Source organism: Microtus ochrogaster, chromosome 7, assembly GCF_000317375.1.
Source record: "Microtus ochrogaster isolate Prairie Vole_2 chromosome 7, MicOch1.0, whole genome shotgun sequence".
NCBI classification, from domain to species: Eukaryota; Metazoa; Chordata; class Mammalia; order Rodentia; family Cricetidae; genus Microtus; species Microtus ochrogaster.
This window is the reverse complement of record NC_022014.1, coordinates 36,275,647-36,289,458: the sequence shown is the minus strand read 5'-3', so window position 1 is coordinate 36,289,458 and position 13,812 is coordinate 36,275,647. Positions and strand designations below refer to the sequence as shown.

The window sequence follows — 13,812 nt, the reverse complement described above, 5'->3', positions numbered from 1 at the left end:
AAAAAAAAAAAAAAAAAAAAAAAAAAGAAAGGAAGAAAAGAAAATTGATACCATACTTCCTAGAAATGGATTCTAAGTTTCTCGATAAAGATATAATAAAACCCAACAAAAATTAAGCATAATCTTAGCTGTCATTTACTGTCACTTCCATTTAGGTGTTTCTATCTCAATTTCAGAAAGGAAAGAGAAGAACCAACAACAAAGTGCTGTATGCTCATCCGCACATGCGCTGCAGATTCTACTGCATTCAGTGTGCTCTCCCGAGTCAAACAACTTCCCATACATCACAGTGAAAATAACATACAGTGGCTGCAGTACAGCTTGGGGTTCCTGCACTCAAACGTGGTTCTTCCTGTTTTGCCTTTTTGGGTGTACATACACGTGTACATTCATGTGCATGGTCAGAGATTAATCCCTGTCTTTCCTCGGCTACTTCTTCTCACTGGCTTGAAGTCTAGAGATTGGGTCGGCAAGCTGGCTAGTGAGCACCAGAGATCCCACTGTCCAAGTCCCTCCAGCATTGTTATTATAAGCACATGGTAACATACCCAGTGTTTTTTACATGGTTTGGGATGTCATGCTTAAGTGGCAAGCACTAACTGAACTATCTTACTACCCCAGTCCTCTGTTCTGCTTCTACTCAACAATTGCATTTGTTCTAGCAAGCTTTCTCTTGTGAGATGGAATATTCACAGTACCCTCCCCAAAGTTTGTCTTCCATAGCTACCCTTGTTGGAGGTTTGAGAATTTTACCCACTTAGCTTTAACTCTGGCATAACAGAGCTAGGAGAATCTTAAATTCTAATTCCCTAGTCAATTTCTTTTCTACTTTCCTTGTACTGTGCATTCCCTCCAACTTTCTACCTCGTTCTTTGCCTGCGTAAGAGCTAGACATTTTAATTTTAGCACAGACTTATTTCTATAGCCAGTACTACTTCAGCCAGACTTTGACAATTTTCTCCCTCTAAATATACTCTGACATACATCAGTATTTCTATAGGACCAATTCCTAGAAGTGAAACTGCTAACCAATTAGTCTTTACATTTTTTTAATTTATTTATTATGTATACAATATTCTATCTGTGTGTATGTCTGCAAACCAGAAGAGGGTCCCAGACCTCATTACAGATGGTTGTGAGCCACTATGTGGTTGCCGGGAATTGAACTCAGGACCTTTGGAAGAGCAGGCAATGCTCTTAAACCACTGAGCCATCTCTCCAGACCCTAGTCTTCACATTTTTATACACAATAGTGACCCCATTTATATGGCATTTGTCATATATCAGTGTCTATTTTTGTGAACCTGCTACATGGAAAAGATCAATTCAGTATCTAATGAGAAAATATTATTTTGATGTTTTTACTTGTCACTTTAAGACCTAGCTCCTACCAAAGTTTTGTATCATTTGAATTTGACTGTAACTTTTCATGTTTAATATAATCTACATAAACTGAATACTGTGATATTACCACATAATTTATGCATTATAGGATTTTTTTTTGGGGGGGGGGAATTTCGAGACAGGGTTTCTCTGTGGTTTTGGAGCCTGTCCTGAACTAGCTCTTGTAGACCAGGTTGGCCTTGAACTCACAGAGATCCGCCTGTCTCTGCCTCCTGAGTGCTGGGATTAAAGGCATGTGCCACCACTGCCCAGCATATTATAGGATTTTTAAGGATCAGACTACTAATGATTTTTCTATGTACAAATAATGAGTAATATTTAAATGTATTTCAGGTTTGTACCACATTGACTACAAACTACATGGTCACCAGGAATAATATGACCGGATCAAATTTCATGATTAGCTTTAGGTTTCTTCTACCTGTTGACATTATCAATAATTTCAAAGGGTTTGTCCCTATTAAAATATGAATTCGACACCCTCTTGCCATTTTATCTTCATTTCTGTACCTACCTATACAACCATAATCTTTGCCTTCCTTTTGCCTACACCTACTTTGCCCTTTAAATGGAATCTAGAGACTGACACCTGCCCATGGAATCCTCTTGACCCGGGTTTTAACTCTTGTACATCAGTCTGTGTTCCTAAGTGTCAGATCAGCATATCTGACAATATGAACCAAATAAATGGTCTTAGTTGATTAAAATAATTGAGAAAGGCAAATATATCAGGGATAAAGAGAGATGGCTCAAATATCTGTAAGATTAAATATGTCCAAAATAAAAGTATTTGTTTTCTCTGATAGTGATCTTGCCATTTTTCATGCTGTGTCCCTCTAAACCCCACCACCCATATACTCCTTACTCCTTTTCTATGAGGCAGGCTCTTGTTATTAATGCCAGACTGATATCAAATGTATAGTCCACCTGCCTCAGCTTAAGTGTAGAAGTCTAAACGCTGGGTGTGGTAGTTTGGATGAAAATGGCTTCCAAAGGCTATAGGGAATTGGGAGCTATGGTTGTTTGAGTGGACGTGGCCTAGGTGAAGGAAGTGTGTCACAGGGATGAGGTTTCAGAAGCTCACACCACACTTAGTGTCACTCTCTCTGTCCTGCTGTCTACAGATCAGGATGTAGGACTCTCAGCTACTTCTACAGCATGTCTGCCTGCACACTGCCGTGCTTCCCACCATAACAATAAGGGACTAAACCTCTGAACTGCAAGCCAGCCCCAATTACATGTTTTCCTTTATAAGAGTTGCTGTGGTCTTGGTGTCTCTTCACAGCAATAAAACCCCAACAAGACACCGAGTTATAGGCATGTCCATCAGGTTGAGCTCAGCTGTGTTTTAATTTGCAGCTCAATCTTATTTTTTAACCCATTAAGTTACTGCTGGCTCCTTTGATTCTGCTTCTATGTTCTCCTCAGCAGTTTCTTTCTGGCCATTCTCTGTGTCTGAATTTTCACACCACCATTGGCACACACATGAATTCCTGAGACAATTTCAGAGTTCTAACACATTTCAGGCTACTGGTCACATGACTGACTTCCTAAACAGAATGTAAGCAATGTATTCAAGACGCCACTTCTCCCTTTTAAGCATATTTCTCAATTCCCCCTTTAAACTATAGACTGGTCTGTATTTTCATGAGCAACTGAAGACCTGTGTTGCTTAGGACTAGTCGAAATGGCACTTTCATCATGGAAAGTCCCTTTCTATAGCACTTTTGCATGTAAATTACACATATTGGTTTTTCCATGTTTTTTGCCTACTTAGAAAAATTAAGCATAATGCCTCACAGGAAATCACCAAGACCTGTAGCCTAAGGAAAGGGCAAAGCTTCTCACTGACCTGGTCGTAGGTAGAGATCAGCAGAAGCAGCAGAGAGCCTCTCACGTTCACGTTCACGTTCACGTTCACGCTCACGTTCTCGTTCCCGTTCCCGCTCACGCTCACGCTCACGTTCTCGTTCTCGTTCCCGCTCCTTCTCTCTTTCCCGCTCTCGATCCCTGTCAGCACTTGCGGCTGCTGTAAGATGTGTTGGGTGTCCTGTAAAAGACAAAACTGTCAGTCTATCATGTTAAATCTGTAAATAACCAAAAAGAGTCAACCAGCTTCAAATACGGGTGTATTAAGTTTGTATTATGTTTAAGAGTCTCGGATAGCAGATGGAGCAAAGTATAAGCATTTAGGGTATTTGTGGAGCATCGAGTTCCATGTATACATTAAATGAAGAGCAGAATGGGAGAAAGATGCTCAGAATTCCTCTGCAAGCTATACCAGAAAAACTGAAGTGTCTTGGTCTTGTTAGAGATGTATAAATTTTAAGCAATTTTGTCTAAGAAATAGAGGGCATTATTTTAAATATACTCTCCCTAGAAAAATCCTTGACTTATTTTCTGGAACCCTTGCTTAGAGCATCTCACCTGGAGACAAAGACGCAGCATTGTATGGCCTAGGAGGGAAAGTAATCTGCGTGCCAGGGATGTAGGTGATTCTGTCCATGGGAGGAGTGCTCGCTCCTCCTGCATGAGGCACTAGAATTGTTGGAGGCATATTTGTCAGATCAATGATTCCTATCCAAAAAGACAAACACAGCTTATGTTAGGCATTACCACAAACTGACACCTAACTCCAGCAGCATACGTGATTTTTCCATTTTGTCTCTTTATAATAACAACGATAATTTGCATTTGACAAAAATAAAAATGTTTAAAAAATTATCATTGCTTACGACTTAAAGGAGGATATGAAAATACTGATAACACAATAACCGCAAATAACTTCAGGTATGGACGTATTTAAAAAAAAACACGAACTTTAAACACTTTACAATTATAGGCTTAGTACTTTAATGTTTACTGTTCAACTCATCTCAAAATATTACTTTATCTGCTTTCAGGGCAAAAGTCTATAGAGACAAGTATTAGCTCCTTTTATGTCTTTCATTCATTTAGCAAGTATTTATTAATTATTGGAAAATGTGAAAAAATTCTATATACCTCTCGTAGCTGGATAAGGGAGACCCAGTGGCTGCTCTCGTGGGGACAGTCCCCGGGCAACATCAGGGCGCAAATTCACCTGCATCTGCTGTGAGGTAATGTAATCATTTAGGATTGTCTGTCTGGTGTTCTCCATTGCATAAAGCTGGTACTGACTTGGGTATCCTGGGGTTGGTGAAAGCTGTCTCTGAAACAGGTAAGCAGCAGCTGCTGAGTGAGAAAAAGAAAAAAATGGCACTGAGTGTGTGAGATTAGCCTGCTAAACATTGTCCTTAGACACAGTGAGGAAGCAATGCCGGCTGTGCTAGAGCAGGAGCCACTGTCACTTTACTCCAGGAGTGACATGAAGTCTAACTCCTCTTCCTTTTATTTACTTATTGAGGGGGGAGTCTCTGTGTAGCCCTGGCTTGTTTTCGACCTCACTTTGCAGACCAGGCTGGCCTTGAACTCAGAGATCCATCTGAGTGCTGGGATTAAAGGTGTGTGCCACCAGCCCTGTAAGCCTAACTCATTCACCCCTGAGATGTAATGGGAAAGGGAAGGGCAGATTCTGAGCATTTCCCAGCAGTTTTGTTTTCAATTATCATGAAACTCTATTGAGTTCTCACTGGGTCAAGAGCTGTGGTTGAAAACACAACACTGGGAGTGCACATGAAGAAGAACTTCTAGAATAGGAATTTTATTTTTCTAGAGGTAAAAATGATTATATACAACCATTCAGTAATGCATGTGTTTGAAAGAAAAAGGATGGCAAACTTTTTCTATAAAGGGCCAGTTGAAAACTGTGCTAGGTTTTAGAGCTACCCAGTATTTCTCAAGCTACTGTTGCTTTACCATGGACAAAACAAACAGCTACAGCAACAGGATTTGGTAAATGAGTTGCTGTTTCTTAGCCTTTGCATAAAAGCATGAGACAGGATGCAATGAAGTCATAAGTATAAAAAGTAGGAGATAATGTCCTTATTCTAAAAACCATTTATAAGCTAGCTCAGATAGAAAAATAAGACAATAAGATGAAAGTACTATTAAAGTTTTATGATAGACATTGAGCAAATATAAAAAGTTTTGTCTAAAAGTTAAGGGAACCATTCATATGTACATGTTCTCCTAAAGAAAGCGAAAACCACTGATATGTTTTCTAGGCCATTAATTAAACTTTTATCCAGAACTCCAAGTCAGTTAAGTGTGACTGCTGAAACACATATCCTCTGGGAGACATTTGTGTAAACACAGGTGGTCTGTAAATCACAAAAGGCTTGTGGAAGCGTGTTAAATATATAAGTCCACAACTTACACTGTACCCATCAACTGTTTCCATTAATTATTGAGGGGCTGTGGCTCACCGCTGCACTCAGCATCATGAAAGCCATTACTACATACTACTAGCCCCAAAAAGGATCCCAGTTTACAATTAAAAGTAAAGTTTCTGCTGACTAGGTTTTGATCTCACACCATTGCCAAGTCAAAAGCTTACGTGGAATGAACCATTATAAGTTGGTCTGTGATCTCTGTATCAGAGTTAGGTTCAAGTAACAATTTGGCAACAGCAGACCTTTCAGATAAAATATTCCCACAGGTTCCTAGCTATCACGAAAGGTAAGTAACCTCAGGCATTTCTGCATTAAATCTTTTTGTTTACTTTGTATCAACAGAGGTTTATGTGCAGGTATGCATATTTGCATCTCACAGAGGACAACCTGTGAGTTTATTTCCCCTTTCATTGTGTGGGTGCCATAGGTTGGTGGCAAGCAAGGTCCTTTACCTTAGAACCCATCTTACTTGCCTGGCTTCTCTGCCTTAAAAGGATAACCTGGTAATAAAAATTGCTGTAAGAACCAGGATATAACCCCAAGACTAGGCTACCCTTGAACTAACAGAAATCCACCTGCCTCTGTTTCCCAACACAATACCCAGCTTTCTAAAATGGTTTTGTCACTTAATTGTCTTTTAAACTATGGCTTCATTAAAAAACAAAAACCAAAGCTAATAAGCCTGGGGAGTTTCTTTCATAACAGAGAAACAATGGTGAGATTTAGTCAGTAGTAAGAAAAGGCACTGACCTGTAGTCAGAACTGCTGTAATTAACATACAGTCATGTTGATACCATATTTCTGTGCTGTAAATTGTCACTAAATATTGAGCTTACCAGGATCCAAAGCCCTGTGAAAGGGCATGGCTGGATCCAAGTGCGTGGGAAGGTGGCTCCGATAAACCTCTCCTGCAGCACTACTCCTATGATGGGGATCAAATGGGCTGTGGCTCAAGACAGGATCCACCCCAGGCACCGGAGACTTGGCTGGTATACTTTCTCTCTGGGTTGGGGTCAGAGCCGATTTCCTTTCATGACTGGTAGACTTGCTGGAAGAAACTGTAACAGCAATAACAAACCACCAATGCCACAAATCCTTGAGAAAACTTCACTCTGTGTCCCAGCATATAAAATCCTATCTTTCAATAAGTTCAAGATTAAGAACTTATAGTAGCCTTGAAACCTGGAGACCACTGTGATGTTTTGGAGCACAGCAATAATTCTAAACAACCTCATATTAAAATTATGAAGTTTATGAAGTTCAATAATCTTCTCTAAATCCCACTGTAAATGATCATGTATCGTGCATGATACTAATACATAAATTCTCAAACAAAACAGACCTATTTGGGCCCCACATGTAGCAAATCTCAATTTCTTCCCTCCCTGCTACCTGTCAACCAAAAGTTAGCCTAATTTTATCTCTTCAGTCTGCGCTACAGTGATTCTTTACCTTATCCATATCCATTTGCCCAGCCCCTACTCACCACTGTGATTAGACTGGTTCCTGTACATCTCTACACTCTGCACCACCCTCACTGTGGAGATTTCTATGTATCATAAAGTGTACCACATTAGCCATGTGACTTAATTTCTCTTAAATTCTTTTCCTTTTTTTAAAAAAAAAATATACATTGGCATTTTGCCCTGTAGTATATCTATGCCCCACGTGTATGCAGTGTCCTTGGAAGCCAGAAGAAAGTGTCCGATCACCCAGGACTGGAGTTGCAGGTGGCTGTTAAGTGCCATGTGGGTGCTGGGAACTGAACCTGGGTCCTCTGGAAGTGCTCTTAACAGCAGAATCTACTCTTCAGTTGTACTTAATATCTTTACTCTTTTATTTCTGCACTACTGAGATTAAACTCCACATGCTTTATACATTTTGAAGGGAATAATTCACTGATATTAAATATACAAATGATATCATACAAGTATCATTAGTGCTGCTGTTTTGTTTTATAGTCTCTCACCTTGTAGCCCTCAAATTTGCTTCTGCCTCTTCCTTGCCTCCCAAGTGATGGGACTGTAGGTGTGGGCCAGCACACCCAGCTACCATAAAGCTAGTAACTAAAATTCTACTGGTTCAAATGTGTCCATAACCAAACAAATCGCCCTATCAAAATAAAATCTTGCTGATTTAGCCTTCCTGATTTCAAGACTTTTCCCTCAAGTAGGATCTCCTTCCTCTGCCTGCTGTGCCTCCTCAAAACATTCCTCACTTCTCCACCATCCAGCCAAGACCTAACACAGTAGTTCACAATCTTCCTAATGCTGCCACCCTTAATACAGTTCTTCAAATTGTGGTGACCCCAACCATAGATTATTTCATTGCTAATTCATAAGTGTAATTCTGCTACTGTTATGAATCGTAATATAAATATATTTGATATGCGATCTAAGGGGTCATTACCCACAGGTTAAGAACCACTGGCCTAACAGTTAAGATCTCTAAATATACATATTGAGCCCCAGAGAATACATTTCCACCTTCCCAGTGCTGGAATTATAATCACTATGCTCAGCCTCCCCACCCGTGAACTCAACTTGTCAGTTAAGTATTTTATTGACTGAATTTTTGCTGAGTGAGCTATTTCCCTAGTCCTAAAACCTGTGGATCTAATCTAGAGCAAATTATTTGGTATTTTTCAATTTGTAAAAGGTAAAAAAATGTTTCAACAAAAGTCATACCATCGGAAGTTCTGCTCATCATGGGTGAGCCTCTGGATATGGTGCTTTGGTAACTCACAGGGGTCCTGCGAGCACTGGTGTCATCATAGATTCCTGGGCTCAGCTGTGCTTTGGGAGCTTCATGAAGTGTAGACCTGAGAACGGAGGGGCCAGAGCTCACCACTGACGTGTGCCGGGGACGCACAGGCTCACTGGCTTTCACATCCTCATATTTTCCCCGTTCTACTACTTTTATGTTCTCTGGTACAATTTCCAGCATTCCACGGGGTAGTTTGCTAGGCCCTGTGATTAAGGACTTCACATTATGTTTGATAGCTGATTGACCTGAGTTGTTGTCATATTTTATTGGCGTGCCCTAAGGGGAATGAAACAAACATTACAGATAGCAGAATTACCTAGATACTGTTCCCTCTCAGGTGTAGGTCTGGCTCATGGCAATTATACACACTCCTGAATTATTCACTTTAAACTATGTATACAAGAAAAACTGGTAATATGTATATGAAAGATTTACTACCAAGAAGTTTGACATAAGAACTACCTAGAACTACTAAGTCAAATTTTTTAAAATATTTATTTATTACGGATACAATATTCTGTTTACATATGGACACCAGACCTCATGACAGATGGTTGTGAGCCACCATGTGGTTGCTGGGAATCGAACTCGGGTCCTTTAGAAGAGCACGCAATGTTTTTAACCACTGAGCCATCGCTCCAGCCCCCCTAAGTCAAATTTTTTAAAGTGCTTCATAGATGTCAGTCTTAAGTAGAATTATTGATAGAAAGAGCTATGAACTATTTACCTGGGAAATGGAACCCTCAATTATTGGCCTTGTGCTCTGGACCACTTCTGGAGTTTTTCGGCTTTCCTGAGTTAGAATATCTTGTCGTGGAATCTCATGAATAGAACGCCCCATTTCTTTGATGGTAGTGATACCATCATATGGTTTTCCTTTGGTAATGGCGCCTTCAAATGCTCGGATAGGAGGGCTTTCCCTTTTAATCTGTTTGGGATATTTAAGGCCGTCTTCAAAGCTATCGGTTGTTGCTCTTGGTGTACCTTTAGGAAGAGTTCGGAAAACATACTTGTTAAAATAATGTTGATGGCTGCAGAGCCCTGCCACTGAACTTCTGCCATAGACCCTCAAGTAGACATTCATCAGTCATTATGTTTTAAGGATTACTCAAAATATAACAATGTATCATTTGTTATAATTTCAGAATGGTTCTTATAAAGATATGTTGATATTAAAAGATCTAACAACTAAAACATTCTGTTAAATGATGTAGCTAAGAAAAAAGTTAAAATCAGGGTTTAACATTTAATACTTCAAAAGGTAAAATATCTTGAAAAGTAGGTTTAATATTCTGTAAAATTAATATTAAACTACCTAGCCAGTGAATCGGTGTATAATAAAAAGGCAAAACACAATGTACCCTGCATTATGGAACCAGAGAGCACAGTCCTTTCTTTGAGGTCAGAATGAGGGCTCCCTCTGGGCAATGCTCGGCATATCAGACCTTGCAAAACAGTAGAGAAATCCAGTTATTAGACATAATATAGTTAATTCATAATACTGAATATTGTCTATAGAGAATATAATTTTGATAAAAACCTCTGTGATAGAAGGGATGTCATTTCAAAATCGTACACAATTTAGAAACTATCACAAAGAACTGGTGAGATGCCCGGCAGTCAAGGCTGATGACCTAAATTCAATACCCAAGCTCCTTCTGATCTCCACATATGCACACCATATACAGGCTTGTGCCCTCTTCAACAGCAGTCAGTGCCCTTAGCTTCTAAGCCATCTCTATTGCCCCATAATATCATAATTCACATAGAACATTTTCCCAAATACAAAGTGATCAAGAAACACAATAAAGTTTACTTTAAAACAAAAAGAAATTTCAGCTGGATTTGGTAGTTCATGCCTATGATTCTAGCACTTGTGAAGTGAAGTCAAGAAAATAATTCAAGGAGTTTGAAGCCAGCCAAGGCCTGTCCACACCCTACCTGTGTCCCAAAGCAAAATCTAAAATATTTCAATTAAAAAAATCAGAAGATGTAGGCTGGATGTAGTACTATACACTCTTTATCCCAACCCTAGGGAGACAGATACAGAAGGATCTCTGTGAGTCTGAGGTCAGTCTAGTCTGGTCCAGACAACATATTCCAAGACAGCCAGGACTACTCAGAGAGACCCTGCCTCAAACAACAACAAAACAAATGATTTAAATTTACATAATGAAAACTAATAAAAAAATGAAAAACATCAAAATAAAAATAAAATTTGGCTGAGCATGGTGGAGTATACCTTTAATCCCTACACCCAGAAGGCAAAGACAGGCTATGATGTCTGAATATAAGGAAAGCATGGGCAACATAGTTAGTTCAAGACCAGCCAGGGATAGAGGGAGAACCTGCCTTTTTTGTTATTGTTTTATCCCATCACCTCTTCCCCCTTTTTCGTTTCTATATGAGAAGCCACAGCAGAAAGTGAAACCCCACGAAGTCCCCCTTTTTATGGTAATTAACAAACCCAAAATATCTGGGCATTTTCAGAAACCTTGCTAATCAGAGGAGAACTATAACAAGAAGTGAATTTGAACAGCATAATCAAAACTTTAAAATAAGATTTATAAATGTCAATGTTAATTTAACCATTACATTTTAGGTTTTAAATATAGCATAGATAACATTTACTGAGATTTAATTATAGGGTAATTTTTTATTTAAAAATAATTTCCCCCTTCTTATAGGCCCTTTTTCTTATGTGCTAGTATCTATTTCCTTCACTCCTACACAAATACACATATATAAAAATTTAGCCTGGCATGGTAGCTTACACCTTTAATCCCAGCACTCAGGAGGAAGAGGCAGGTAAATCTCTATGAGTTTCAGGCCAGCCTGGTCTACAGAGTGAGTTCCAGGACAGCCAAAAATACACAGAAAAACCCTGTCTCAAAAAAACAAAAACAAATAGAAGAAATGTGATATTTTGAAGTTCCATATGTCTTCCCAAAAATTACATAATTTCAATTTTTTCTGTGGCCAAATAGAATTTCATTGTGTATATGGATCACATTCACCTATGATAGACATCTGGGCTAATTCCATTTCTTTGCTATTGTGAACAGAGCAACAGTACATGGATGAGGAAGCATCTCTGTAACAGGCTAGAAAGTCCTGTGGGTGAATTCTCAAACAGGATGGCACTAGCTCAAAAACAGACATGTGGATTGATGGAAACAGGCTGAAACAAGAATCCATACAGCTGTAGTTACCTGGTTTCTGACTAAGGTGACAAAAATACTCATTAAAGAAAAGATAGTCCCTTAAACAAATGGCGCCAGGAAGGTGGATAACCATCTGAATGACCTCTAACCTGGCACAAACATCAACTCTAAATGGATCAACAATCAAAACATAAGACCTGAAACTGAAAATGCTAGAAGAAAAAGAGAGGAAAATAATTCAAGATACAGGCACAGGTAAGGACTTTCTAAATAAGACTTGGGTTACTAAGGAAAAAAGACAATTATTGACAAACAAGACCTGACAAAAAAGGATCATTACAAGTGAAGAGGTAGCCCACAGAATGCGAGAAAAACCTTTGCCAACTATGGATCCAAGAAAAGTACCATGTAGAACATATGAAAACTCTGAACTACATAATCAAAAAGTAGGCTGAGAGCTTACAGAGTGGTCTCAAAGGAGAAAATATGGACAACAGTGTGTGTATGTGTGTGTGTATTTATTTGTTTGGTTTTTTTTTTTTTTTTTGAGACAGGGTTTCTCTACATAGCCCTAGCTCTCGAGGAATTCACTCGGTAGACCAGGTTGCCCTGGAACTCACAGAGATTCACCTACTTCTGCTTCCTAGGACTAAAAACATGAGCTACCACCCGGCAGTGGCCAATACATATTTTAAGTGTACAACATCCTTAAGCCATCAGGGAAATACAAATTAAAACTATTTTGAGATCTATCTCACCCCTGCCAGAATGAATTCCATAAACAATTACAATGCTGGAAAGAATGTATTGGGGAGGGAGGAAAGAATGGGGGGGGGTGTTGAGACAGAGTTTCTTTCTGTAACAGTCCTGACTATCCTGGCATTGAACTCACTGAGATCGACCTGCCTCTGCATCCCGCCTCCGCATCCCGAGTGCTGGGATTAAAGGAGGGCACTTGATGGTAGGGTATGAACTAGTGCAGACATTACAGAAGCCACTGTTCCAGTTTCTCAATCAGCAACAGGTAAAACATTCACAACCCATTCTCTTACTCCTGGGAATCTAAACTCTGAATGCATCTTAGTTGAAAAATCACTGGTCAACTTTGAATATACCTGGGAAAAAAGAAAATAAGAAATATGGACACTATAAAATTAGAGAAAATAAATGAAATATACATACCCAAATAAGGAGTTTTAAAATAATATCCAAAGAAATTTCACACTGAGGCTGGGAAGATGGCTCAGTGGGTAAAGTGCCTTCTGTATGAGCATCAAAACCCAAATTCAGAACCCTTGCATGACATGGAATGGGTCTGTAAACCCAAGGTTGGAGGGGCAGAGTCACACAGAAACCTAGGACTCAGTGGCTAACCCATCTGGCTGAAAAGCCTACTTTGGGATCACTGTGTAATAGTGGTACACTATTTTCAAAACCACTGGTTTTGGCAAACGACACGTGATTTTTTTTTCGAGACAGGGTTTCTCTGTAGCTTTGGAGCCTGTCCTGGAACTAGCTCTTGTAGACCACACTGTTCTCAAACTCACAGAGACCCACCTGCCTCTGCTTCCTGAGTGCTAGAATTAAAGGCGTGCACCACCACCGCCCGGCAGGCAAGCAGTACTTAATCTTATACCCCGAGCCATCTCTATAGCCACAGAAGATGTTTTGTTTCATTTTTTGTTGTTGTTGTTGTTTTTAAATAGAGAAAATATATTAACTGGGCAGTGGTGGCGCACGCCTTTAATCCCAGCACTCAGGAGGCAGAGGCAGGCAGATCTCTATGAGTTCGAGGCCAGCCTTGTCTACATTAGCTAGTTCCGGGACAGGCTCCAAAGCTACAGAGAATCTCTGTCTCGAAAAACCAAAAAACAAAATATAATTGAGAAAATTAGGGCATGCTTAATCTTGATTAAATTATCTGAGGCAGGTTGTGGTGATTTGAATAGGTATGGCCTCCAGAGTCATCCCCCCAATTAAATGTTTTCATTTATAAGAACTGCTGTGGTCTTGGTGTCTCTTCACACCAACAAAAACCATAACTAAGACACAGTTTAAGATTTAAAAGTACAGCACTCGGGAGGCAGAGGCAGGCGGATCTCTGTGAGTTCGAGACCAGCCTGGTCTACAAAGGGAGTTCCAGGACAGGCTCCAAAACCACAGAG

At 39.6% G+C, this 13,812-nt stretch overlaps 1 protein-coding gene across 1 annotated transcript in view; it reads right to left on the bottom strand.

The window, feature by feature from the left end:
- Positions 1-13,812, bottom strand: part of Ncor1 (nuclear receptor corepressor 1) — a 159,604-nt gene that overhangs the window by 20,381 nt on the left and 125,411 nt on the right. The window contains exons 29-35 of the mRNA XM_013347052.2: positions 9,845-9,928; positions 9,211-9,467; positions 8,405-8,759; positions 6,554-6,775; positions 4,408-4,617; positions 3,832-3,981; positions 3,257-3,454 (exon numbers count right to left, since the gene is read on the bottom strand). Of these exons, the coding sequence (XP_013202506.1) occupies positions 3,257-3,454; positions 3,832-3,981; positions 4,408-4,617; positions 6,554-6,775; positions 8,405-8,759; positions 9,211-9,467; positions 9,845-9,928 (1,476 nt within the window). The remainder of the gene's footprint in view (positions 1-3,256; positions 3,455-3,831; positions 3,982-4,407; positions 4,618-6,553; positions 6,776-8,404; positions 8,760-9,210; positions 9,468-9,844; positions 9,929-13,812) is intronic.